We start from the raw sequence: 27866 nt of genomic DNA, 5'->3' as shown, positions 1-27866 counted from the left end.
GTAATTTATATATTGCAAAAGTTCCGAAACATTATTATCGACAACAGAATATGTTCTGAACTTTCTAACCCATCTTGGCCAATCTATGACCAGATCTGTGTGTTATGAAGAACTGACCGGTGATTGCAGACATTGGTGCTTATATTGTGTTTATTGGTTGCATATTGCATATTACAGATGTTCTGTAAGGGCTGCAGCAGTCCTATCCCATGTTTCCTCTGTCACTGCTGATGTAGGTGCCTATCCCAGCAGGTACGGGCAGACACATTACCAGACAGCCAACAATGACCTGTCTAATGACCTCACATCCTCCAAATCAGCAGCAATAAGTACTAATAAATCATTATTATGGTGATCATAATTGTTGACCAAACCCCCTCCTAAAAGAAAAGTCAGATCTGCCCCTGGCATAGTCTCAGTTACTTTATTCAGATGCGTTGGTAAGATCACCTTGTACATGGGGTATAATATAACTATAAGCTTTGCATTAGCCTGAGATGTGGGTGTGCATTTTGTACATTCTATTTCACATAGCGAGGTTCCGTTTGCCCTTCGGGCTGTGTTCCGGCATCCGGGCGGCTTGTAACATTAGTCCAACTCACAGTACAGAGCCTTATGGAACACTGAGCCCACAAGCAGCTTCTTCTTGTACCTGGCAGCGCAGGAGGCTGCCTGGAGCACTGACCCATTGTTGGCATACACTTTGGTCACGATAGGATTGTCAGAGTGAATGTTCTGTACGCGGACAACCTGCAACAGAATAATGAGTGGGTGTTGGTTATATAGACCAGTGGTAGCCAACTCCACTCCTCGAGAGCTACCAACAGTTCACGTTTTTTATATCACCTTGCTGGGGCACATGTGTATTCATCACTCACTGACACATTATATATGATCAACAGGTGGAGCTAATTACTTCACTTTTGATTCTGTGAGGAGACCTGGAAAATGTTAACTGTTGGTAGCTCTCGAGGACTGGAGTTGGCTACCCCTTATATAGAGTATGGGTTCACCAAATGGCTTTCAGATATAGATCGGTAGGATTCATATACTTCAACCAGAGCACAAGGAGGAAAACCACTCTAACATGAGAGCACATGCAAACCCCACACAGGTAGTGTCATGATGTCATCTGAACCCAAGTTTTGAGGGTGTGTACACAAGCCCATTCTCCTTCATTATGTTTTTATATTATGAGCGCTAAAAATTATTTGTGTGGCTTTAAGAAATACTTAACTCTGCAAACAGCAGCAGCAGCATTGAGAGATGAGGGGCAGATAGTCCAGAACTCTCCCAAGCTGATGAGGACTTTGGGGCCAGTAACGCAAGCAAGGGGGGGGGGTCCGAGTACCAAGAAACCCCCCTGTCGGGCTGATATGTGTTTTTTGAGACATAGACAGCTTGGTCTCTGTCTCTGCAGTGACAGCCTCAGCAGAGCTCTCTGTGCTTTGAATTGCACAGGCGAACGGATGGGAGCCGTAGACATTAGCAGCCGCAGACATCAGCAGCAGGAGCACCAGACAATTGCCGCACCGTCTCCGGTCTATCCACTGCTGGGCTGGCTTAACCTCTGCTCACAGGACCAGGAACTACCGCCGGTGCAGTGCACCGGGGCCCAAGGGGTTAAAGGGGCCCGGTGCCACCGTCCGCCCGGCATTAAGTAAGAAAGTACTTTCTTTTATTTTATATGTGCGGCGGTGCCGCGTATGTTCGCTGGCGGGGAGGGGGAGGTGTATGCGGCCGGGCGGCAGGTGCATGTCGGACACCCATGGATGCAGAGGCAGCGGCAGCAGCGCTAGTCTGTACCTCTGCATCCAATGCGGTCCGGTGATAATCTGGAGTGGTCTCTGTTGGTAGCCCTAGCAACAGGCAGCCAATCGCAAGGCTGCCTGTTACTGCTCTCACATAGGCTCAGACAGGAAGTGGATTCCCGTCTGCTCTGAGGCTGACCACAGAACATGACTCGAAGAGGAGCGACAGGGAAAGCAACAATGGCAGCCACTGGCATCCCACAGGGCCAATTCAAACGTTTAAAAAGAAATTGCACTAACGATGAGGTTTATAGAGATCAAGCCAAACATCTGGAGGAGAAGTTTATAGACAGTGGTTACAATAGAAACACCGTCGGAGAGGACCTAGAAAAGGTTGACCAAATACAACAGTCCAATTTATTGAAAGATAAATAAACGGAACCGCTAACTGGTAACGAAAGAAATAAGTGGGCCTTTATTACAAATTTCAATGCCCAACATAAGAAAATAGAGGGTGCTATAAAAAAACATTGGCATCTGTTACGAAAGGATCCTATTGTAGGCTAAGAGTTACCTAAGAACCCAGCTTTTATATATAGGAAGGCCCCTAATTTAGGAGACAAATTAACCCGGAGTCTGCACCCCGCCAATAACTTAAGGAGGGGCTTCCATAGATGAGTGTCGTGCAAAGCCTGCATAAATATAAAGGGAGATAAAAAGGTGGAAACCATAACCATTAATTGAAGAGAGCACAAAATCCAAGAGTTTATAACGTGCAATGTAAAAAACATCGTTTATACCATTGGGTGTACCTGCAATTTATACTATATTGGCAGGACATCACATCCTTTCAAAGTGCGTATGGGAGAACATATCAGAAATATTCAGAAAGGGGTGGAAACCCACTCCCTGTCCTAGCACTTTAAAACCCACCATGCTTGCTCTATTAATCACATAGAGCAGGGAGAGGGATAACGTAAGCATAATTGTGCACAGATATAATATACCTAGCATCAATTACTGGCACCTGGTGTAAATAAACAATGATAATGGTGGTTGCCAGATCTAGCTAGCTTCTCCTGATTGGTTGAATGCAGATTTATCTCTGAAGCTGATAGGTGCTTTGTACTGCTCATACACATATTGGGGTAAATTTACTGTCATCCATGTCCATTAGTGTTTGTGTTTTTATTAAAGAATTTATCTTTGTAATTTACTTAACACAAAACCTGGCAGAGTTTATTCAAATATGAATGAAAATGATGGCAAAAGACACATGTAAGAATCAACAGACCATCAGCCAAACTCAGCAAGACTTTTCTTAGGCACCGGCAGGGAAGCCTAGGAAGTGGTTACCGAGTCGACAGCAATAAGTGTATAAATAGATTTAATATTTTCTTTTACCTGTGGAACTACAGGTCCCAGCAAGCCTCCTCTGCATGCTAGTAATTGGAGGACAACAAATACCAGCATTTGGGGTATTAATGGGTCCGCTGGAACCATAGTTAAAAATGTAAAACAAATATTACAATAAAGACAGTACACACACTATGAAAGTAATAGTTTATTAAACATACATACTCACCTACAATCCAATGTTACTCTTCGGTCCTCTTTCACAGTAGAATCCATATGGGCACTGTACCTGTAAAATAATTAAAAAATAACCTCACCTAATCCAGTGTAGATTGTTATTCTTCATTCCAAGTAGACATCCAGGGGGTTAAAAAGAAAAATGCTAAGTCCCGGCACAACAAGAACTGAAGACGATCCCTGTATACACATGGACTGTATTCTACATGATTGGCGGGTCTCCAGGAGGCAGGGAGGGCCACATACAGTATTAGCTTTTTTACCTGATTTACCGAGCTCCGCTGAGCTGTCACTCAAGTGGAGCACATACCTGTCTATGGGGAGAAATCCCCATATAAAGTATCTGTGGTAAGCCACAAGGTTAATTAGCTCAAGTATGTGGTGTGACCTTGTGGTTTTTCACAAACCTCAAGGTTCCCAAAGATACTATCTATCATGAGTTCTCCCCAAAGATGCGTATGAGCTCTGGATTGTCTTCAATTTGTCTGATGGTTTGTTATTTTAGACCCCCTGGTTGCCTACTTGGAATGAAGAGGACTGATCTACACTGGATTAGGTGAGTATTTTGTTTTCTTTTTTACAGCTATGGATTCTACTGTAGAAGAGGACCAAAGAGCGACACGGGATTCTAGGTTAGTATGTATTTATGTAGGTGTGCATGTATGTTTAATAAACTTTTTACTTTCAAGTTGTGTGTACTGTCTTTATTGTAATATTTGTTATACAGGTGGAACGACAGGTACCAATGGACTCTTTAATGCCGCACATGCTGGTTCTCCAAGCACCAGTATGCAGGTGAGGCTTGCCTGCAGTTCCACAGGTAAAACACAATATTAAAACTATTGTTACACATATTGCTATCAACTTTACACCCACCGCCAAGGGGTGCCAGGGATAGCTCTGGGCTTTACCCTGGCCCTTCGTTGCCCAGAAGGGGGCGCACCTTTATTCGGTGGTTCCCCACTCTCCCAAGGACCCCCAGCTAGGGCTGACTAGTTGGGGGGTGATGCCACGGCCTCAGGGACCACTTTTAACGTACTCCCTGGCTGTGGCATTACCTTATTAACCAGTGGAATTTGGTGCTGGTTGCAAAAATACGGGAGACCCCTACAACTTTTTCCTCCGTATTCTTGCCCCAAGAGCCCATTTGCTTTCTTTAAATACAGGGAAACCCTATTAGTTTATCACCTATATATAAAACTAAGACTGTCTCAAAGAGCCCGGGGCTGGTTATACTTAGGAGGCGGGACCCCACACCATTTTTTTTTTTTTTTTGTCAGATCCATACGGTGCTTCTTTGTGTAAAATATTTCAGCTTGGCAGCCGGTAACTTTTGCAGCCGGTAAACTTGGCAGCCAAGCTAGCAAGAATACAGTAACTTCACTATCGGAAAACATGTATCCTGAGAACACGTGAGCTTAGTAAATTGTTGGAATTGTATTTTCAAAACCAGGACCGTTCACGTTTGCAACTTAGCTGGGACAGAGGGGCTTAGGCCCTTATTCAGATCTGATTGCAGTACAAATTTGTTCTCAAAATGGGCAAATCCATGTGCACTGCAGGTGGGGCAGATGTAATATGTGCAGAGAGCGTTAAATTTGGGTGGGGTGCGTTGAAACTGAAATATAAATTGCGGTGTAAAAATAAAGCAGCCAGTATTTACCCAGCACAGAAACAAAATAACTCGCACAAATGTAACTCTCTCTGCACATGTTACATCTGCCCCACCTGCAGTGCACGTGGTTTTACCCATTTTGAGAACAAATTTGTGCTGCAATCAGATCTAAATAAGGGCCTTGGTACCTTTACCCCAGTATAGGATTATGGCAGTGTATATTTTGCATATAACTCCCTAGTTACCTGTCCATGTTCACTTAGTAGTGTTTCTGTTTATATACTGACCTCTGAGCCAGGGAGATAATTTTCATCATACACATATACCCTATATACATTTGGATGCCCCGCCATCCAAATATCGCCGGTATCCGGGTCCACTGACAGGTTATCCACGATTAAATCCACATCGACCACCTTGCATAGAAACCATAATAACATTACATTCGATCAATTGTTATTACAATAAATACAGCAAAATGTTAAACAAAGATACAATACATAAAAATAATAAAATAAAAGTAAATAATATAACAAAGGCCTACTACTGTAACAATAGGGACTTTTCTTTTCTGAAGTTGACACAAATAAGTATAGTCAAGCAGAAAATACGTACAGCAACTGAATTTAACATGTCTGTATTAGTATGCATGTAATAGTTCTGGGTACACACTACTATGGGCAGTATTCAATGAGAAAAATTTGCCGTCTTTTATGGCGAGTTTGTGCTTTTCTCGCGTTGGACAGAGAATTTTGGTCTCAAAAAGCGAGCAACCCTATTCAATGTGCACTTCTCGCCGTCTTTCTAAGTGATTTTCGCCGTGTCTCTCCGTGTAGCAATTCTCCAGCTTTTCATGGAGAAGTGGAATGTGAACTTTTACAATAAAAGGTTTTTTGTTCTAATTTTGGTGTCGAAAAATCAGGAATTTTATTCTGAGAAGGGGCATGCTATTTTTATTCATATGCTTATAGCACATGAATATATATTTAATTTAAAAAATATATATTTTTTTTTACACAGAGCAGCCAGCAGGGGGCCGGGAGCCGAGCCGCTCATTAGATATTCATATATTCACTGCACCCGATCATTACATATGCACGATCGGGTACAGTGAATATCCGGTCCCCTGTTGGCTCTCCCGGGGGGCAGCCTGTGCTGCCTGGCTCCCGGGGAGCCCACCTCCCCCCCACATACGTTCTGGGGCAGGCAGGGAGACTTCCATCTCCCTGCCTGCCACTGTCCCACGGCTCCCTGCTGCAATGTCCTCCGACATTGAATACTGGGAGAGCGAGTTGCAGCCAGCACTCCGGAACACAGCGAGTGTGCAGCGAATCCTAAACAGGATTCGCTGCACACGGCGATATTTTACATTGAATACTGCCCTATATAATGTATTCCAGGGTTGCCGACCCTCCCGGAATTTCCGGGAGTCTCCCTCATGGCCCCCCGGAAGGGTGGGCAACCCTCCCGGATTCAGGGGGGACCCCCGCTGAGCCCCGGATCGCGGCATTAAAATGCCGCAATCCTCGGGTCTCAGAGGAGGGGGCGGAGCTAAAATGACACAATCGCGTCATTTTAGCCCGCCCCCTCCACGGAGATCCCTGAATTAGCTGGTTTACCAGCATGGGGGCGGGGCTTAGTGATGTCACGCTTAAGCCCCGCCCCCTGAGCGGCTACTGAAACTCTCCTCTCCTGGCTTCTCCCAGAGAGGAGAATAAGAAAGTCGGCAACCCTGATGTATTCAAGTGCCTGATTCAGACCTGGTTGCATGGACGCAATTCGCACGGCCAGCGTTAAGTTAGCCGCTGCCCCGCTAGGGTGAAAGCCCACCTTGTGAGTTAATGTGCACACTGTACGTATGGATGTGTACGGCTACACATCCATTCACAGCCGTGTGAATACGTCCAAAACCCAAATTAACAGGCTCACCATCTAATGATTTTTGAAGTCATTGCAGTGTAGCCCTGGACCTACTCGGCGGTGTCAAGGTAACCGCGGGCGTATAGAAGTAGTTGTAGGATTTCACCACAAGATGGCCTTGTGCAGGCATACTGCGAACAGTACGTATGCACAGTGTATCGATAATTGTCGCCATGCAAATTTGCAGCTCTGCAATCAGGTCTGAATCATGCACCAAGTCATATACGTATTTTATATAAATATGTTGAATCCATATTGTGTTGCAGAGCTATAGGAGGGTCCCTAACATACTTGCCTACCCTCCCGGAATGGCCGGGAGGCTCCCAAAAATCGGGTCCCCCTCCCGGCACCCCCGGAAGGGTGGGCAAGCCTCCTGCATGCATCTTCCTACCCCAACGGTAAAATCCCATAATTCGCGGGTGTATGCGGAGGGGGTATGTCTAGAATCAGTGGCAGAACTCTGGGAGGCAATGGAGTCATCTGCTGCCGGGCTTCTGCTCCCAAGGGGGCACCTCTCCTGCTAAATCAGTTAATTGATTTACATAGTAAATTCCAATATCTGAGCGTTTGACAATGTGACCAAGATGGCACCAGCGTCGGGAGGATTAGCACTATGTAAAATATAAAATAAGTTACCTTTACTGGAGTAAGTGACGAGTTTGAATTCCTCTCGAACACATGTATTGTGTGAGCCGTGAGATCAGCAGCATAGATATACCTTTGAAGAGACGCAAATGTGTTGTTATAGATGATTTGCCAGAGACATTCTCCATATACAGCTCATGTCCTAAACCAAGAGTTTCTATACGAGGCCTGGGTTGGCAATGCATGCTGGGTTACTATCATTTTTATATTGTTGGAACACCTACTGTATGTGCTGAGACACCTGTGTATTGGAACACCTGTGCGTTGGGACATCTGTGTGCTGGGACTCCCGTGTCCTGGGACATCTATGGGCTAGGACACCTGTGTGCTGGGACAGCTGTGGGCTCGGACTGCATGAGGGACAGCTGTGTGCCGGGACATCTGTGTGCTGGGACATCTGTGTGCTGGGACATCTGTGTGCTGGGACTCCCGTGTGCTGGGACATCTATGGGCTAGGACACCTGTGTGCTGGGACAGCTATGGGCTCGGACTGCATGTGGGACAGCTGTGTGCCGGGACATCTGTGTGCTGGGACAACTGTGGGCTGGGACAGCTATGGGCTGGGACAGCTATGGGCTGGAACACCTTTGTACTGGGACAGCTATGTCCTGGGACATCTGTGTGCTGGGACATCTGTGTGCTGGGACTCCCGTGTGCTGGGACATCTATGGGTTAGGACACCTGTGTGCTGGGACAGCTATGGGCTCGGACTGCATGTGGGACAGCTGTGTGCCGGGACAACTGTGGGCTGGGACAACTGTGGGCTGGGACACCTTTGTACTGGGACAGCTATGTCCTGGGACACCTGTGTGCCGGGACATCTATGGGCTGGGACACCTGTGTACTGGGACAGCTATGTCCTGGGACACCTGTGTACTGGGACACCTGTGTGCCTGGACATCTCTGTGCTGGGACATCGGTGTGCTGGGACATCTATGGGCTGGGACATCTATGGGCTTGGGCACCTGTGTGCTGGGACAGCTATGTGATGGGACACCTGTGTGCTGGGACAGCTATGTGATGGGACACCTGTGTGCTGGGAAAGTTATGTGCTGAGATGCCTGTATGCCTAGACATCTATGTGCTGGGACACCTGTGTGCTGGGACATCTATGGGCTAGGACACCTGAGTGCTGGGACAGCTGTGTGCTGGGACAGCTGTGTGCCGGGACACCTATGTGCTGGGACACCTGTGTGCTGGGACACCTGTGTGCTGGGAAACCTACAGTACTGCAACGTAAGAACACTTTCAGAATAAAAAGTGTAATAGTTTATTTTCTTATTTTTGCAAAATGAAAAGTGAATGAACAGAAGAGAAATCTAAATATATCATATTAAATTAAGGCCTCATTTATTTCTAGGTTACCTACACCGAAAATTGGGTCCCCCTTCCGGCCCCCCCGGAAAGGTGGGCAACCCTCCCGGATAATGGTGCAGTCCCAACTCCAGCATGAGTCATCTATACCCGGGGTACCAGTGTCCCCCATAGTATAAGAATATTTTCCTCTTACGCAGTTTGACATGACTGATACAAAACACATAATGGAAGACAAAACGGTAGTAAAAGACAGACCAGTACATACTTTTTATTGCTTGACATGGCAATTCCATTTCCACTGTGCAATCCAGATGCCACTTGTCTGACATCACCAGGACTGTAATACACCACGTTTGTCCACGTTGTTCCAGATAACATTTCCAGAACTTTCAAGTTTTTATCCGTGAAGTAATGATCATTAGTGGCGTAGAAGCTCTCGGGTCCAACTGCGACAATATCATTGACACTGAAATTTTTAGCAATATATTATATTTCAGTACAGCTTTATATCAATGTGCTCAGACAATGTTAGTAAAAAAAAAAAAAATTATGGTACTTGTTTCCTAGCACGGCCACAATCGTAAGTAATCGTGTCCCTTAATTAAGGGACACGATTACCCCGATGGACCCGATTTCTTTTGAAATCAGGTCCATTTTGCCGGCTAGGAAACAAAAATCGGGGGCATCGCGTCGGTCGGGACCATTAACATTGGTCCCGACGCGACCGACGCGATGCCCCCGATATTTGCATTGACTTCAATGTTAAAAAAAATTTTAACATTGAAATCTTGTCGGGAACGGTAAAATATCGGGGGCATCGCGTCGGTCGGGACCATTAACATTGGTCCCGACGCGATGCGACGCGATGCACCCGATTTTTACATAGGATTCAATGTTAAAAAAATTTTTAACATTGAAATGGTGTAAAAATGTAAAAAAATGTGAAATGGGTCAATATGACCCATTTCACATTATAAATGTCCCCGTCGTCGCCCCACGATAGACGGCAACCCGAAGCGTGGCGAGCGCAGCGAACCCGCGAGGGGCGGCGGTACGCGTCCTCCGACCTTTTCATGCCCTACTATCCACTAGGGCGTGGAGTGAGAATAGAATAGTGTGGCGAGCGCAGCGAGCCACCGAGCCCGAAGCGTGGCGAGCCCCGCGAGGGGACGCGGATACCTTCACAGGTAAACGCGTCCCTTCGCGGGCTTCACAGGTGTCCGTGGCGACGCGGACACCTGTGAAGCCCGCGAAGGGACGCGATTACCTGTGAAGGTATCCGCGTCCCCTCGCTGCGCTCGCCACGCTTCGGGCTCGGTGGCTCGCTGCGCTCGCCACACTATTCTATTCTCACTCCACGCCCTAGTGGATAGTAGGGCATGAAAAGGTCGGAGGACGCGTACCGCCGCCCCTCGTGGGCTCGCTGCGCTCGCCACGCTTCGGGTTGCCGTCTATCGTGGGGCGCTGTGTACGCGCTTCAATTTGGGGGGGTTTGGAATTTTTTTCATTCAATCCAATGTAAAATTGGGTCCCAGGGACCCAATTTACATTGGATTTAATGAAAAAATCGGGTCAAAAATCGGTCGGTCGCGTCGATCGCATCGCATGCGATGCGATCGACCCGATTTTTTTCAGCACGACCACCCCGATCTTAATCGGTGTGGCCGTGCTAGGAAACAAGTACCAAAATTATATCTAATTGCCAAAACTTGCACCATGCAAAAATTGACCGGACAATCGAGGCTGAATCAGGCCCTTTTGAGTCCTCTTTGAATCCCGGAGAGCAGACTGTTCTGTTAAGGGGTGCGGGTATATCATTTAATACAAACCCCTTCTTCAGGAGCCACCCACTCCCATGACTGAGCAGGGAGGGGCATGATGAAACAGACACCTTGCTCCACCCACTTTATGATGTGAATGGCCAGTAACTCCATTGTGGATATCTTGCCTTCTAGACATATAAATTCCTCTGCTTACTGATGTACTGATTAGCAGTCCCTACGCTAGTTCCAGAGCACTGTCTGTTAGTGCAGAGCCGTTTGCAGTACCTGTGCAGGAGCCGGTGTTTAATTGTTTTCTGGTGCACAAGAACTTTTTCCTCTTCTGTAAATTTAAATATCTCAATGGTGCTTTTATACTGAGGATGGTTCACCACAAAAAGATAGACCGTGTTGTCTGAAAACAAGAGAAGAGAAAGTTTGGCATAGTACTGACATAATGGGAGGAAACCAGCTGTGGGTGGGATCTTCCAGCAGCAACTGGGTTTTGGTATTCAGTTGCAGGATTGAAAATTTGCACCGGCCCTTGAAAATTGAAAGGTTGGAGCTGATTGGTCAGTGGGTTATCACTTTTCAAGGCTTAGGGGGAGATTCTCTAAGAATCTCCGCCCCCCTTCACAATTATAATTATCGCATATGTTCTAACATATGCGATAATTATAGCAAAGGACAGCTCTTGCGTTAAGAGCTGTCCTTTGCGGTGAGAGTCACCGGGTCCCAGCAGGTCCCGGCGGCTCCCACCTCCCTCCCACACCCGGCGCTGCTGCTGCTGCTGCGCCGGGCTCTCCTCCTCCCAGCACCCGGAAGAGGATCAGTGCAGGGAGGAGGTCACAGGTCCGGGCAGCTCAGATCTGACAGCACAGAGCGGACACAGGTGAGGGGGAGGGGGCGATGCGGGGCGGCAGCATCCCAAAATGCTGTAAAAACCCTGAAAACTGTTTTTTTCTAGCTTAGAGAATCTCCCCAGAGTACATTTTGCCCACAGTATGTGACAGCAGCTAGGGGACAATGACACATGTCGTATGGTGTACTGTCCTGGATGGGCCTCAGTGTGTGTGATTGGCTGCCAGCAGTTTGGGGACAATGACACATGTCCTGTGGTGTACTGTCCTGAATGGGCCTCAGTGTGTGACTGGCTGCCAGCAGCTCTTGGATGCTATCCCATGCCCCATGCCATTGCATAATGCTCACATGCCTTGTGCTCGGATCAACATCATTTTACAACATTAATGACCTTTACAACAAGTGTAATTGCAAAACAGGGTGTTATTATCATTTTATTCCTGGCTCACTGGACAGTGAGCAATTCACCACATGCCGCCCACTTCTCTCTCAAGTGTGATGCTGACATTCACTATGAATCACATCACTGAGGCCTCATCACTAAACCTCAAATCACAGCAGAGGTACTGGGCATAGGCAAATGCAGGGGGGGGGGGGGTTCTGGTTACCTCCTCTTGGCAAGTGCCATTGGTATATAATATGATCAATAGAGCTGCCACCACATCATGCAGTGTAAGGGACAGAGCAGAGCTGCTGCACATGCCCAGTTTACCAGCTTCTTCTAAAACATTGCACTGGACCAGAGAGTAGCTGCCAGGAGGAAGAAACAGGAGCATTACCATGAAGTGGGAGATTGTGAGCTTAGAAAGTGCAGTACTGGTTCTATTATGTTTGTTATTCATTTATTATATGTTTAACTTTTTCCTGACCATGTATCTTATTTAAATGTTTGAAACGGCCTATACTATAGTCCATCTGTACTGTTAAATATTAATACTGTATTCAGTATCCAATGTATAAAAATAACAATTTTCAGGACTGTTACGCTCCCCCAGACTCCTGTACTTTCTCCAATGCACTGCAGAGTGGGAGATTTTGGATTACATTTGGACCCCCCCCCCCCCCCCCCCCCCTTCTAAAAAAGATGATGTTTCATCCTCTTACTGAGATGGCCACCAGTACTTTAAATGCATGCCTTGTTACTGTGCATGAGTGACATACAGTAGTAGGAGATGGATATCTCCCCCATTAGCTCCAAGAGACCTGAGACCATTTCTCCCACAATACCTTTGTTTCTGCACCCTGCACCGCTACCCATATCCCGGAGACACTCAATGGCTGGTGATCTGCCTGCACCCTGCTACGATATAAGAGTTGTTTCATGCCCATCAACCAGTATAACAGTGAGTATGGCAGTACAATCTTTTGACCAATAAACCACACCATAATTGCTGGAGCGTACATTATGCTGCCAATACACTGTACACATTTTCTGTTCTGTCTTGTTCAAATATCTTTGTTTTGTTGATATTTAAACATTCTATACCTCATTATCACTCTTTATGGAAGAATATTATTTATGGAACAACTCAATTTCACTAGGACCCTGTGTAATCTTTGCTCACAGCCTCCCTGAAGTGGTTGGTGACCAGTGGAGAGGTGCCCTTATTCTTTGATTTTTTTCACTTCTCACACCAGGCCAGAGAGGCAGGCACTCTCACCACCCCAGACAAAGTAATAAACAATTTCTTAAAAATAAAAGATTCCCGTCATAATTGTATCTGCTATTTTAGCATGAGCTATTTTAATTGATTGTATTGTTTTATGAAAGGTGCATCAATCACAGAAACAACAAATGCATACACTAGTTAACTTAATCATAGGGATGGCCATCATTGCCATTGTGTTTGATTGGCCTGTGGGACAATAAAAAATTGGGGGCGGTGCTTCGCGGGTGTTGGGGGGCGGAGCTATGCTCCGTGTTCCGGGACTTTTGGAAAAAAAAGAAGCAAAACATCGTTTTGCTGTTCCATCGATGGAGGGAAACCATCTGGTTCTCCCCCATCGAAGGCAAAAGTATTCGACATCACTCATGAACCATCGATGATTTTGAATCATCGATGGTCGATGGCCATCCCTACTTAATCATTAGTAAAAGGTGCCAGTGGGACAGCAGCCTGTGCAGCAACAGTGCTATACCATCCCTAGTTATGCCTGTGGCAAGTAAACAAATGGTGTCAGAGCTGAGCTGTACAAAGATTAATGACTCACCTGTCTCATCAGTGTAAATGCTGAGTCCGTGAGGGTTAAATAAAGAAAGATCAATCTCTCCTCTGATACTCAGTGGAGCCGGATGCAGCTCGTCATCATTCAGATCTAACAGTAATATTTCTGCGGGTTTGTCAGGTGCAAAGCTCTTTATACCAGGATATTTCAGTCCCTTTAAAGATACATAAGTACACCTATAAAAAGGCAGCAGATACTGTATCTGGACAGAGGAAGTAATGCACTGGTTGTATCGCTCACGGCTGTATTAAGGCTTTGGGGGCCCTGGGACACTTACGATTTGGGGATCCTAAACACCAACATTTTGGATACAGGGATTGCCTCATAATACAAAGTACTTTAGCATGCACATTAAAAGTTAATGTATAGCCACGTGTCACATGCCCATATCACTTCATGCTGGGGTCATGCACATTGACTTATCAGCTGCTGGGCTTCCACCCGTCCTAATGCACACAGCAGATGGGAGAATTTCCGCCCTACCTTAACTCCAGCGAACAAGTGAGACGGTACCCTAAAAACAGGACTGTCCCACCAAAATCATGATAGGGACAAAGATATAAAACTGCTGGAGGCATGGATAGTGCTAGGAGGAGGCAGCTGCCCAAGAACCCAAATAATAAAAATACATAAACCATTTATTTTATTAAATGTATTTGTATTATTATTATTATTATTTTATTTATTAAGCACCACAAGTGTTTCGCAGCACCACACAAAGGAATAGTACAGGGAGACAAAACTTAACATTACAGTAAATAAATAACAAAATAGAGTACAGGTAAAAAGATCGCCACAGTTTAATACACAGTACGGTAAGTAGTGAGGACTTGATCAATGTGCTACTAGAGGCTGGTGGCCAAAGACAGAGATGAGTATGTGGACAAAGATGGTCGCTGAGGAGCGCTGTGAGTGACATGTGAGGTGATGAGGGCTTTGACAACAGGAAGGAATAGGGCCCAGCTCTGAGGAGCTTACAATCTAGTAGAGTATTATTATTATAATGATGAGAAGGAGGGTCTCTATTTAAAATAAAGCGGAACAGACCAAGGGTTAGATTAAGGTATATGTTGTCGAAGCCGATGAACATCTGCTTGAATACAATTTATTTCCATATTAGAATTATGGGGCCAAGACCACAGATTGTCAGCAGCTTTGACAAACCAGCGCTGTGGTTTCCAAATGATAAACAGCAGGTTATACTTTCTTGATCTTGATCTCTCATCCTAACCTGTTTATGCTCACCTCTCCCCCTTCTGTGTTACCCCTGTCTGTCTAACCCTCCCCTTTAGAATGTAAGCTCTCACGGGCAGGGCCCTCTCTCCTCATGTGCCTTTCTTAGAATATATAAACCACTGCCACCCTGATAATTGCTTCAATGTCCTGTCCCCTGATGCAACTATCTGTATTAACCATGTACTTGTCCTAAACTGTCTTGTAATGTAATTTTGTTTTGTGTTTGCTCATAACTATGCTCTGTAAAGCGCTGCGGAATTTGTATGCGCTATATAAGAAACTGTTAATAAATAAATAATAAATAAATCTGCTCAGAAAAACACAGGCAGATATATTGGATTGCTCAGATGTACTCTACATTATTCCACAGGTCCTGCTGTAAGGAGATTTACAAAACATACAATGTGGGCATGGCCCGAAGACAAGTTTTAGAATATTCATAAGAGATTAATTTCACTTCTCCGATGTTCCTATATATTACTTCAGTAAAAACAATACAGGCGTAAAATTAAATTAAAATTCAATTAATGTATGTATTAATTAAATTCAAATTTAAATCCTAAGCTAATGAAGCAATTTTGACATGTTCTGATTGACATTATTTCATTCATTTCAAAACGACCTATCTCCTCGCACAACATTTCAGATCCTTAAAAACAAAATGCGCAAAGCTCTTCCGAGAAACAGTAAAATGTAAAAAGAAGAATTACTGTAGCAACTGACAGCATATTCATCTTGAAACATTCCATAAATTTAAATAGTAGACTTAATAAGATTGTTTTGGGGACTCTAATGGCTGAGTGTTGGACCCCATTGCTGTACTAGTTCACTATGTTACAAAATGTACGCTCCAGGGCAAATAGGCTCTTGAAATGCTGCAAATTAGTCTCCATCATAACAAATATCAAATATGCAAGTAATCTCATTAAAAAAGAACCCCACCTCCAAAAAAAGTTTCTAATAATGATAATAATAAGGCGTATACATTTATTGTGATTGTATCTTAACCAAAAACCTAAAAACTAACATAACAACACAGACACCACTGCATTAGATTTAAAAGTTCATTAGTATTAATTATTTGGAAAGGCCCTCTTCTTAAAGGATTGGCAAGTAAGGCACCACCTTAAGGCCAGCTCTTGTCACACATCTATAAAATGGCGGCAACTTAAACGCCCCATCTAAAAACAGGAATATGGATACAAGAATTAGAAGACTCTTTTTGCGCTAATCACGAGGGTTCGCCTGTTCAGAGTAGGGGGATATTACCCTTAATCCCCAAAAGACAATGTATATACAAAATAATTTATACTCCAAGCATAAGCACTCCCTTTATGGACACACTAAATGATGTATATACAGAGAATACTTTCCTCCTATGGCAGTGGTTCTCAAACTGTGTGCCTCAGGACACTTGCAAGGGTGCCTTGGGTTGGTGGACCAAGATCAAGTTATATTATTTATGGTCAATGTACCAGGCAAAACCAGTGCTTGTGGCTGCCAATCATAATATAAGTGGACAAACAGAAGCAAATCCTGTCCCTCACCAGATAACTGTGACATATAAACACAATGCACTTAATTTAATATATTATTTTTCTGAATTTATCGATAAGAAGCATTTGGCCTAGGGGTGCTAGGATGCTCTAGGGTGCCGTGATTCAAAATACTGTAGTTTGGGAACCACTGTCCTATGGTATTTCCAGTAGTTGGTCCTCAAAAGGATCCGACTTCTCCCAATCTTTTGCTCGGGGTTTCAAATAGAAATCGGAAAAAAAAACAAGAGAAAAACAAACAAATATGTAGGGTGGTATTTATCCAATCCAAATATTTCATATAAGTAGGTCAACTCAGGCGTACCAGGACTCACTATTGCAAATGTTTATAAAACCATATAAAGGTTTCTTTGAAAGATGGGGTGGCGTACCCTTACTCACGGTAGAATAGGAGACTTCACACCTATAGCAGTTTCTTTATACGTCTTTATTCCACATTAAAAAGAAAGAATCTCGAAACATGATGACTTCTGCCTAGTGTTTTCACCTGCTTTTGGACTCATTGAGAAGGAGGTAAGTGTACACGGGAGTATCCACATCTGTTGGAGATACGGATTTTTCAGCAGATGAGTTGACTCCGTGGTGACACTGCACCTACTCTGAGGACTTGGCAGCTTTTTCAAGTTTTTATTCATTTATGTAATTTTTTATGTGTGTGCGGAAAAACCTTTTTAATGTGGAATAAAGAAGTATAAAGAAACCGCTATAGGTGTGAAGTCTCCTATTCTACCGTGAGTAAGGGTACACCACCCCATCTTTCAAAGAAACCTTGATATGCTTTTATAAACATTTGCAATAGTGAGTCCTGGTACGCCTGAGTTGACCCACTTATATGAAATATTTGGATTGAATAAATACCTCCCTACATATTTGTTTGTTTTTCTCTTGTTTTTTACGATTTCTATTTGAAACCCCGAGCAAAAGATTGGGAGAAGTCGGATCCTTTTGAGGACCAACTACTGGAAATACCATAGGAGGAAATTATTCTCTGTATATACATCATTTAGTGTGTCCATAAAGGAAGCGCTTATGTTTGGAGTATAAATTATTTTGTAAAAACAGGAATAACCTACATTGGGAAAGTCTCACTACCCCTTATCTGGCACGGTATGGACATTCCCCGAAAATAATCCCCAACTAAACCCCCCCCCCCCCCCTCCGGCCAAGGCAGGATATGCCCATCATCTTTCAAAGGGGTAGTGCCCACCAACGAGCACTTATGCCACATGCAACCGCTGGCCAGTAGCGCCATACCACTTGTAGTAATTGAGTATTATAAGACTGCAAGAGGAAGTTAAATTATTAAAATTCTCGATAAATACCCCACCTTAGCCTACGCATCTGAACTCCCTGATAGGTAGAACCCAACACACCACAAAGCTACTGTAAACCAGACTTGATTGCCTAGTAAGTATCTTAACACTATTGCTCAAACACAAAACTACAGTAAAATATTTTGAAATAAGCTTGGGCCTATGCAGTCCTTATAATCTAATAATAATGTACACAAGTAAATAATATTTTGTTTGTTATTTTTACAGCTTTTACAGCTATATTACATTACTAGGTGATTCATCGCGCCCTACGGGCGCTCTTCACACCGGTGTAAGGGGCTGCGCCCCCTTTATTTGTGAACGTTTGTATTGTGAGAAATATGGTTAGAATTGTATGAAAGATGCCTGTATTGCAACTTGAGTTATAGGTGAAATGTGTTAAATAGAGAGCATATGATTTGGAAGGGGGTGTGTATTGTTTTGTTTAATTAAAAAGTGGTTACAGAGTAAGATGTACATTGATAGTGTGGATGGTACAGTGACATTTGTGGGTGTGGGGGGGCTGTGTGTGCGTGTTGTTTAGGTGTGTGTGTGTGCAATAGTATACTGTAGTAGGGTGTTTTTGGGTCAGCCGCTCCCCACTGGCGGAGGTCACAACACAGGAAAACAGGAGGCTGGGTAGTGATAGGGGTGTGTGGGCATAAGGGGGACTAAAGAGGAGGGTGGGGGACACTGTGCAGCTTCTGCCAGTGGGTGAGGGTCCAGCGTGGCTGTACAGGAGTACAGGACGGTGGCCCTGAGTCAGTGTCTCCTCCTACTGGGTGGGAGTTAGGGTGCATGAGAGCAGGAGGCTGGGCTATGAGGCATGATAGGGGTATGTGGGCAACACAGCGTCAGCGATTACCCAGTGGTGGAAGTTACGGTTCAGGAGAGCAGGAAGCTGGGTAGTGATAGGGGTGTGTGAGCATACGGGGGACTAAATAGGGTCTTAGGGGTGCCGTGAATTGTGGGAGGGGCGTGGGGGGTGCCGTGAATTAAGGGAGGGAGGGGGCGCAGGTGTCCGCGAATCGCTGGAGGGGGTCCGCAAAGCGCGGGAGGGTTGCGAATTGCGGGAGGGGGGGGCACGGGGCGCGATGAATCACCTAGTTGGTTATATATTCTTGTAGCAGAATGGTAGGCTGTTGCTGTCATTCAGAATGCATTTACATAAACAGTAATAGTAGCAGTTAAAGATCTGACTTAAAACACCTACAGTAAAACAGAACAGGTGTTATTTATTATACAACGTCTTGGTTGATGATGTCTAGGTTGACGTGCACAAAGTTGCCACTGGAAAAAAATTGGCACAAAAAAAAATCAACACAGAAAGGTCAACACATGTAAATGTTGACATAAGTGTGGCACTTCATTGGTCTCCATGTAAATGTTGGCATAAGTGTGGCACTTCATTGGTGTCCATGTCGACACATGAGAATGAATATGAAAACATTCAAAAAATGAAAAATAAATCTTCAAAAACTCATGTCAACCTTTTTCATTGTCGACCATAGCCATGTCAGTGTTTTGCATGTGCCATTTAATCCTGGGGTTGCCGTGAATCGCGCGGGGGGAGGAGGTGGGAGATGTCCGCGAATCACGGGAGGAGGGGTCGCGTGGGATGCCGTGAATTGTGGGAGTGGGGGTCGCAGGGGTTGGGGTGGGTGCTGCAAATCACAGGGGGGTTGCAGTGAATCGCGGGGGGGGAAAGGGGTTGCCGCGAATCACAGGAGGGGGTGTCACGGGGGGGTTGACGGGAATCGCGGTAGGGGGGGACGTGGGGGGAGGGGGTACCGCAAATCGCGGGGGGTTGCCGCGAATCGCAGGAGGGGGGTTGCGGGGGTTGTCGCAAATCGTGGGAGGGGGGTCATGGGGTGGGGATTCCGCGAATCGCGGGAGGGGGGTCACGGGGGGTGCCGCGAATCGCTGGGGGTGTGCCGCGAATCGCGGGAGGGGGGGTCGCGGGGGTGGCGTGAATCGCCACAAGAAAAAATCAACACAGAAAGGTCAACACATGTAAATGTTGACATGAGTGTGGCACTTTATTGGTGTCCATGTCGACACATGAGAATGAATATGAAAACATTCTTAAAATGAAAAATAAATCTTCAAAAAATCATGTCAACCTTTTCCATCGTCGACCATAGCCATGTCAATGTTTTGCATGTGCCATTTAATCCTGGGGTTGCTGTGAATCGTAGCGGCTGGGGGGTGTCCGCGAATCGCGGGAGGGGGGGTCACGGGGGGGGGGGGGTGCCGTGAATTGCGGGAGCGGGGGTGGGTGCTGCGAATCGCGTGAGGGGGGCTCGGGGGGTTGCAGCGAATCGCGGGAGGCGGGGGTCGCGGGGGCGGGGGGTGTTTGCCGCGAATCACGGGGGGGGGGTCCTGGGAATCGCGGGAGGGTGGGTCCCAGGGGTGGGGGTGTGCAGCGGGGGGGTCACTGGGGTTGCAGTGGGGGCAGGTTGCCGCAAATCGCGGGAGGAGGTGGGTCGCGGGGGGGGTGCCGCGAATCGCGGTTGGGGGGGGTGGGGGGTGGTGTGCCCCGAATCGCCGGAGGGGGGGTCACTGGGGCGGGCAAAAATAATGGGAGGGGGGGCGCGAATCACGTGAGGGGGGTTCGCGGGGGGGTGTGCCACGAATAACGGGAGGGGGGGCGCGCGGGGGGGGGTGTTTTGCTGTGAATCACGGCAGGGGGGGTCGCGGGGGAGGGGCCGCGAATAGCGGGAGAGGGGCGGCGGGGGGCGCTCACCTGGTGTGTCTGGTGAGTAGCTGTGTCTTTGCTGGGTAACATGGGGAGGCAGAAGGCCTCTGGCACTGTGGGCTCACTGGGCTGGTTCTCTGTAATGTGAGTCAGTCATGTGAGTCAGAGGCTCCACCCAGTGTTACAGACACACTCACACACTTTGAGTGACAGATGTAGCCAAATATATAAGAGATTCACAGGCCATTAAAGTAATTTATAAATTGGGGTACAATTTGCTGTAGGTTGGAGCTGAGGATGGGCTCAAATCCCGAAAAATTCCCCTTTGGAATCCCAATACAAGTTTACTTTGTTTCATAATCGGCTTCTAAGTGCCATTTTTTTAATTGGATGTGTTTACTCTCCCACAGATGGTGGGAGGTGTTCACATGAAACATCCACTCACGGTCCGTTCGCTCGGCGTCTTACCGCATTCGGACGGTGTGAGCATTCTGTACAGTAGGCGGGGCTAAGAACACTCGGTTGCCGTCCGAAATACGCATCTGTCCCAGTCAACTAGAATAAGGGCCCATGTGAGCACACCTATGAAGGTGTACATGGACATTTATCAAGAGATAGTAGTGTACTTACAGAGCTGATAAAGGCCAGTCCGTTTGGGTGAATCTCAATGTCCTCAGACCCAAACTCTGCAACATAATAAGTAGAAACAATCAGAGGTGACAAACAATGGTATAACGCTATTCTATAATCCTGATGTAAAGTATTCTGCGAGGATCAGCTGTTTTCTTTTACTAATACACTAGGGGCCTGATTCTGGTTGGCTCCGTAAGCTACGAAGATCACAGCTTACCAAGTGCCAGAGAGGCTACCCCGCTGAATTCCCAATTCGGATTGGCCGTCGCTCCAGTATGTAATTGGTTTCAGAGTCTAAGTATTGAGAGGTCAGTACGGCTGCCGGAACATCATAAAAATAATATCAGCACCGGCGGCTGTGCGCGGCCAATACAGAGCAGCACATGAAGCGCGCAGTTGGGCGCCATCTAGTGGCTGCTGCCGTGCACAACACTTAAATCTATTTGCAGCCATATGATGTGAATATGTCCAAAACCATTCGTTAGACACCCACCAACTAATGATTTTCCCACCGTGCACCAGTCACCGTAGCCTTAGAGTAGCCAGAGACTTACTTAGCGGCAGCGATGAAAACAGGCGTCACTGAATCAGGCCCATTATACTGAGCAATGGATATGAATTCTCAGACCTACCTATTCCTTTCAGCAGCCGGCAGTTGTGATGGTCTATATCTTCTACCACGTTGAATAGTTTGGTTCTATGGCTGAAAAGATGAAGAGAAGGGAATGATCCAATAATACCTACACATCACATGTACCCTGCGCCTGCACAGAATCAGCAGTTATCTGTCAGACAGGTTGGCATTTGGGGGGTTGAATTCGTGCCACTTCTGGGTGTGTATGAAATAAGACAGGCACGCCCAGGCGGTTCTACAGTGGGTCTCTGATGTCAGCAGCGACCACTTCCAGTCTGTCTTAGTCGTCGATTAGTGGAAGCCTCAGAGCCACTCACATTTGCTCAGACGGCAGGTACTTTTCCATGTTCGGGAAATTGCGACTGGATTTGCGAATGCACGGCGATTAGCGATAATTCGTTCGCAATTTTGCAATGGTCGGTTTTTTTTCTCTCCTTAAGGACAGTGGCTTTTCGCTCGCAGCTCACTGCATTTTGTCTATATAGCGATACATGCTGAATGAGCCCCTTAGGGCCAGATGCACTTAAAACTGTGTCCATGTCGCCTGTGTCGACATTCGGGTCAAAAATCAGTGAAAAACCCCATGTCGACCTTTTGACTGTCAACTTAGACCATGTTGACCTAATATATTGTATCAAGTCCACAACGTTGTCCTCAGGCCGGGTTCATTGGTAATAGGAATGTAACATTTCCCCGAAATGTCCCCATTATGGTGAAATCTAAAATGGAAATTTACTGAAAAGTTTCCTAATAGCACAGGACATGAACCAGGAAGAGGGCGGGCAGAGGGCGGTGGAGTAGCTTAGCGCTAGAAGTAGCGCTAGCGGGCGGCGGGGGTCAACGGTGGTGGCAGAATTGTTTAAAACACTGGGTAGCTCTCTGATTGGCTGAGAGAGCTCCGCTGCCCCTTATCGCTACTTCTAGCACTACGCTACTCCATCACCCTCTGCCCGCCCTCTCTCACACCCCCAGCGGTCCCTACGCCCCCCTCTCCCCAATCCCACCCATGGATTGTATTGAGCATTGCATGTGGTTAAAAACCACACGCGATCGCTCCTGCAATACGATAGATATTATGTGCAGCACATACGATCTAGCAACAGCGGGTCAGCGCATCGCGTTGAATTGTCCCTTAACAATGCATACAATCATTCAATTTATTGGGCAGATGTGGTCGAAATCGAATGATTGAATGATTGCATGCAATATCTCACAAGTGTATGGGCAGCATAACAGGCTCACTATTAAATGATTGTTACATTGGGCACCAGTCATCCCTAAATCGGGCACTCCCAGCGTATTCTCAGGCGATACGTCACTTCCGGCAAGAGGGGAAGGATGGATGCGACACTTTTACATCATATCCGGCGGAACTATATACATGTGTGTGCGTTCCAATAAGCAGGAAGCACCACACGCTCACTCCCATTGGCCGAATATCGGCTTTATACATCCGGTTTCATTTAATAAAAAACTCCTTATAGTTATTTCTTTGTCTCTTTTTTAAAAAATACATACCAATACTATTGAAGTATACTGTTGATGTTTTTTAGTGCACATGGCCTTATGAATGATAATATATGATTCCAAAAGGCTGAATAAATCAAAGCCTGACCCGGAAGTAATTCATGTGTATTAAATCTTTTTTCTTTCTTATGTCAAACTGTATTTATAAATTGTACCCAATTTAGATCAACAGATCAGCTAGAATGAAAAATATGTCTGTCTCCCTTATATTTTATTGATTTTATGTCATGTAATGCATATCCATTGCCCAATTATGCAAATTGATGCAAGGGAGTCTGGGTATATATATGGGTGCCCAGACAAAGGACAGTCACCTTGATAAAGCTGGAATTCAGTCCCAGCGAAACGCGTTGGTGCTCCCCCCCCCTTGGCTTGGACCTTGAGTGTCACCTTGGACCATCTCCTGCTTATTCATCTGATTGCCGTTTTTCATCTACCACACCCGATTTGGAAACTACATACCCCCACTGGAATCACCTGTTGCATCAATGGTTGAGGTTTAAGATTGGTCCTACTTCAACATCCTTCAGGACCGATCCCTCCAGCGATATTCCAGACAATCTTGGACTGTACTCCATCGGGACTTATCTTCACGGATCAGTGCAGGTCATATTATTTGGTCCTCCTCACCAATTTGGTCCTACCAACACTTGCCCCATTGCCCCCATTATCATGTGGATATGTTTTTATTTTATTGAATTTTAATTGTATAATAAATTGTTATTTTCACTATTTAGTGTCCTCCACTGACTAGCGCTGCTAAAAATCTTGTTTTCTCTTTGTATTCTCAGGCACGCCTGCGTTTGTCTTAGCACTCCCACTAAACATCCGGTTTCCAACAAAAGATGCCTACTTCCTGTCAGTCACTTTGCAAACATCATGCAAATACAAAACGTAGCAGGATTTCATCGCAGCACTGCCTCGCGCATGTGTACTACTAACTGTAGGCATGTGCAATCTATCGATAATCGGCCTCCATCAGTGGCGTAACTATAGAGGGTGCAGGGGATGCAATTGCTATGGGGCCCGGGGCTTGGGGGGGCCCGGGCCCCAGCAGGCTATCCCCTGCACCCCCTTGATCTTCTTTTCACTAGTTCATTTTAATATTGCAGCGCGGGCAGTTGCCGCGCTGCCCTCTTGTACGTAATTCAGAGGGGCCAGGGCAGCAGTGGAGCTCAGAGCCAAGAAGCAACATATCTTGGCTCTGTCCAGGGAGTAGTGGAAGTCCGCGCCACCCGGGCAACAGTGGAGCCCGGCGCCGCCTGTGACTCTGGAGAAGTAAAGGTCGCCTCCCGTGGAGCAATATAGAACGGCGCCTCTCGGGGAGCAGTAAATCCCGGCGCTGCCGCCACCCAGGAAGCAGTAAAGCTCGGCTCAGTGTCACGGAGGGGAGCAGAGGACCGTGGTGCTGTGGAAATGGTACAGCCCAGCACAGAAGAGCAGGAGAGCCCAGCAGTGAAAGGAGCAGCTGGTGGGTGCATTTGCAGACCTGCCACTGCCATGGGGAAGCCTTTCAAAACCTGCCCCCCCCTTTTTCCCCTCCATGTTCTATCTCCCCCACCCCCTGCTCTCCTCCCCCTGTCCCCTCTTTCTCTCAACCCTCTCTCACTCCTCCGCTGTCTCACATCTCTTTTTCTCTCTCTGCCCAGTGTCTCTTTCACCTCTATCTCTCTTCTACCCACATCTTTTCCCTCTCCATTCCTCCCTCTCAGTCTCACTCTTTCTTTCTCCCCCCTATCTATACACTTGGCTCTGTCTCTCTCTCTCTACCTGACACCCTCTCCCTCTTCCCGTCTCTCCTCCTTTCTCTCCCTGACACTCTAACTCTTTTCTTCCTCTCTCCTGCTCACACTTCTCCCTTTCTGTACTCTTTCTTTCCTGGTACCCTTTACCTCTCCCTCTACCCACTCTTTCTTCTGACCCCCCCATCCCCCCGAGTGGCATTGTAGTGACAATGGAGGGGGGGCCCTTCCAGGATTTTGCTATGGGGCCCACGAGGTTGTAGTTACGCCTCTGGCCTCCATGTAAATTCACAGCCGGGTGATCAGGCCTGAATTACCCCCATGGTCCAGGGGGGCACCATACCGCACACCCTGCACCCATTTCTCCTATATTTCCCTTTACAAGGGTGATTTTCAATGGTTTCTGCGGCAGACCTATTGCGTAGCTGGTGGGCTTAGGAAGTTACCCATTTTAAGAGTTAACTGTTTATTCAAAGAATAGCAACATTGTTGCAGCAGTATATAATGTAGCAGGCTTTGCAGTCTGAAACTGCAGTTATATATACTGTATACCACTTCTGCTGGGGAACATTCCAAGCAGCCAATGCCGCTGAGAGGTCTGCCGGGCCAGGGTGGAGTCTCAGCCGAGCATAAGGGAAAGAGGGTGGTCAGCTGCGTCCCAGCTTAACCAACCCTAATACCAATACCCCCCCCCCCAGGGGAAATCATACTCGGAGACAGTACATGGGATTGAATCACTGAGCACAGTTTTATTTTCATAACCTTATTTACATTTGCAGGGTAAGGACAGAGATCCATGTGCAAGGCAACACCTGTCAATGACCCTCATCCAGAGCCAGAATAAGGGGGGTCCTCTGGGGGTACGTATCCCCAGGCCCCCTCTCTGAAAGGGCCCCCCTTGCCCGACGATCAATCAAAGTCTCCGCTGAGGAGAAGCAGGGAGGAAGCTGTGAATTACATGCTGCAGAGCTGCCTGTAGGTGGCGCTGCAGCACACACATCTCCACCGCTCTCAGGCAGCTCCTCTCTCTTAAAACCACATGGGGCTTTGGGACAGAGCTGATGCTGGGCTGCCACACACACACACACACACACACACACATATTATATATATATATATATATATATACTGTATATATATATATATATAAAATGATTGATTTTACATTTAAACCTCAGGGCCCCCCTGTCTAAAGTACCCTGGGCCTTTCAGCTCTGCTCTCATTGATTTATGATGGGGCGTGCCCTCGGCTACGCCCACTATGGAGCCCACCCCTACAGATCACCCTTCCCTTGATGAGCAGCAGACTGACCTGATGTCGACTGCTGGAGCCTGGCATGCGGCCCCTTACCGAGGGTGAATCTGCTGACCCCCCCCCTTGCGCAAGGCTTCCTCCCACGCTGCTACATACTTCACCGTATCAACTGGGACAAAATGCATGAACAGTAAAACAACTTCTTTAAAACCCGGTTACCCAAACGTCCATATATCCTTACGTTTTCCAAAACCTTTCACATACCAATATATTCATACATGCTCCGTTTATGTTTATTTAGGCATTCCTGCTCAATTATTTTTGTAATCATTAATAATAACATAATACATATCACACAGTGACTACAACATCTGCCGCTGGGCACAAAAAAAGTGGTGGGTGGGACCGCCTCCCCCTTTGCCTCTGCCTTTAACCCTCTCCTGGCCAGAACCTCCCCCTAATGCTTTAGCTGTGAAGGGACGATGGGCATACTTGCCCACCCCTGATCTCCCTGCTGTTTTGCCCAGGGGCCGTGACACCCCCCCCCCCATACCCTATGCCACTTTCAGCGCCATTTTGCTGGCCTTGCTGGGGGGGGGGCAGAGACTCAGCATCCTCTCTTCAGCACAGCACACTACAGTGTTTATCGGATATATGTCTCACTACCCTTTCTTATTGTCATAATGGGATTCCTACAATGCATTATCCCTATAGATTGTAAGCTTGCGAGCAGGGTCCTCCTACCCCTATATTGGTTTGTTTCTACCCAGTTTGTTTAATCACAGTTGTTTCCAATTGTAAATTGCAACGGAATCTGCTGCGCTATATAAGAAACTACATAAATAATTAATGCATTGAAGATGATTAGTCCTATTTTAGGAAACCTGTTATGATATAAGTAAGTCTCTCACGTTTGCTGTATACACTAAAGGTCTGTGCACACTGGGCAATAAAAGGAGCAATATCGTTCATTTTACCTCTTCTGAGCATCCAACGGCCAATGCACACTCCCGTGGTCTTTGAAGACCCTCTCTATCATCTGCATGCAGCGGAACTTTTAAAAAGGGCGATGCTGCATGGCCCTCTCTTAAATCCCCCCCCACCATCCACCATCGTTTGGAGCGCACCTGCATTAACAAGTGTATATGCACTTGCCAATGCCAGGTCCCCACTTACGCCGATATCGGTGGCAGCAGGGATCACCCAGTGTATATGGGCCACAGTGGTCTACATCAGCTACAAGTGGAATACAGTTAAAGCCGGTAACTTACATTAAATCCATCGCATTTTGCCCAAGTATAGCCAGCATGGCTCCAAACAGTACTAGATTTCCCATGTCTGCAGGGCTCGTTCCCTAGTTCTTGTTCCTGTCCTTTTTATTGCATTAGAACACTGAAACAGATGCTCTGAAAGCCCAAATTGATGTCACACCTGACAGAATAACTCCCTGTGTGATCAGTGCTTGTACTCTTCAACTACAACTCCACCCCTCCCCTCTCCAGTCCCATCCCTTCCTATGCCAGTCACTAATCCCCACCCCTCCCCTCTCCAGTCCCATCCCTTCCTATGCCAGTCACTAATCCC

The 27866-nt window shown here is 46.5% G+C and overlaps 1 protein-coding gene across 1 annotated transcript; it reads right to left on the bottom strand.

Moving 5' to 3' along the window:
• Nucleotides 1-132: 132 nt before the first annotated feature.
• LOC146081294 (serum paraoxonase/arylesterase 2-like) lies at nt 133-27753 on the bottom strand. Its single transcript, XM_083189435.1, has 9 exons — nt 27554-27753; nt 21757-21827; nt 21122-21177; nt 13674-13842; nt 10890-11016; nt 9107-9307; nt 7516-7597; nt 5247-5375; nt 133-750 (listed from the first exon to the last, which is right to left on the bottom strand). Exons 1-9 carry the CDS (start codon nt 27616-27618, stop codon nt 589-591), a joined length of 1062 nt encoding a protein of 353 aa, XP_083045561.1. The 5' UTR covers nt 27619-27753; the 3' UTR covers nt 133-588.
• Between the last annotated feature and the right edge of the window lie 113 nt (nt 27754-27866).

Source organism: Crinia signifera, chromosome 5 (assembly GCF_055691185.1).
Source record: "Crinia signifera chromosome 5, ASM5569118v1, whole genome shotgun sequence".
Classification (NCBI taxonomy): domain Eukaryota; kingdom Metazoa; phylum Chordata; class Amphibia; order Anura; family Myobatrachidae; genus Crinia; species Crinia signifera.
Note: the sequence above shows the minus strand (reverse complement) of the source record. Positions and strands in the feature narration are given on the sequence as shown.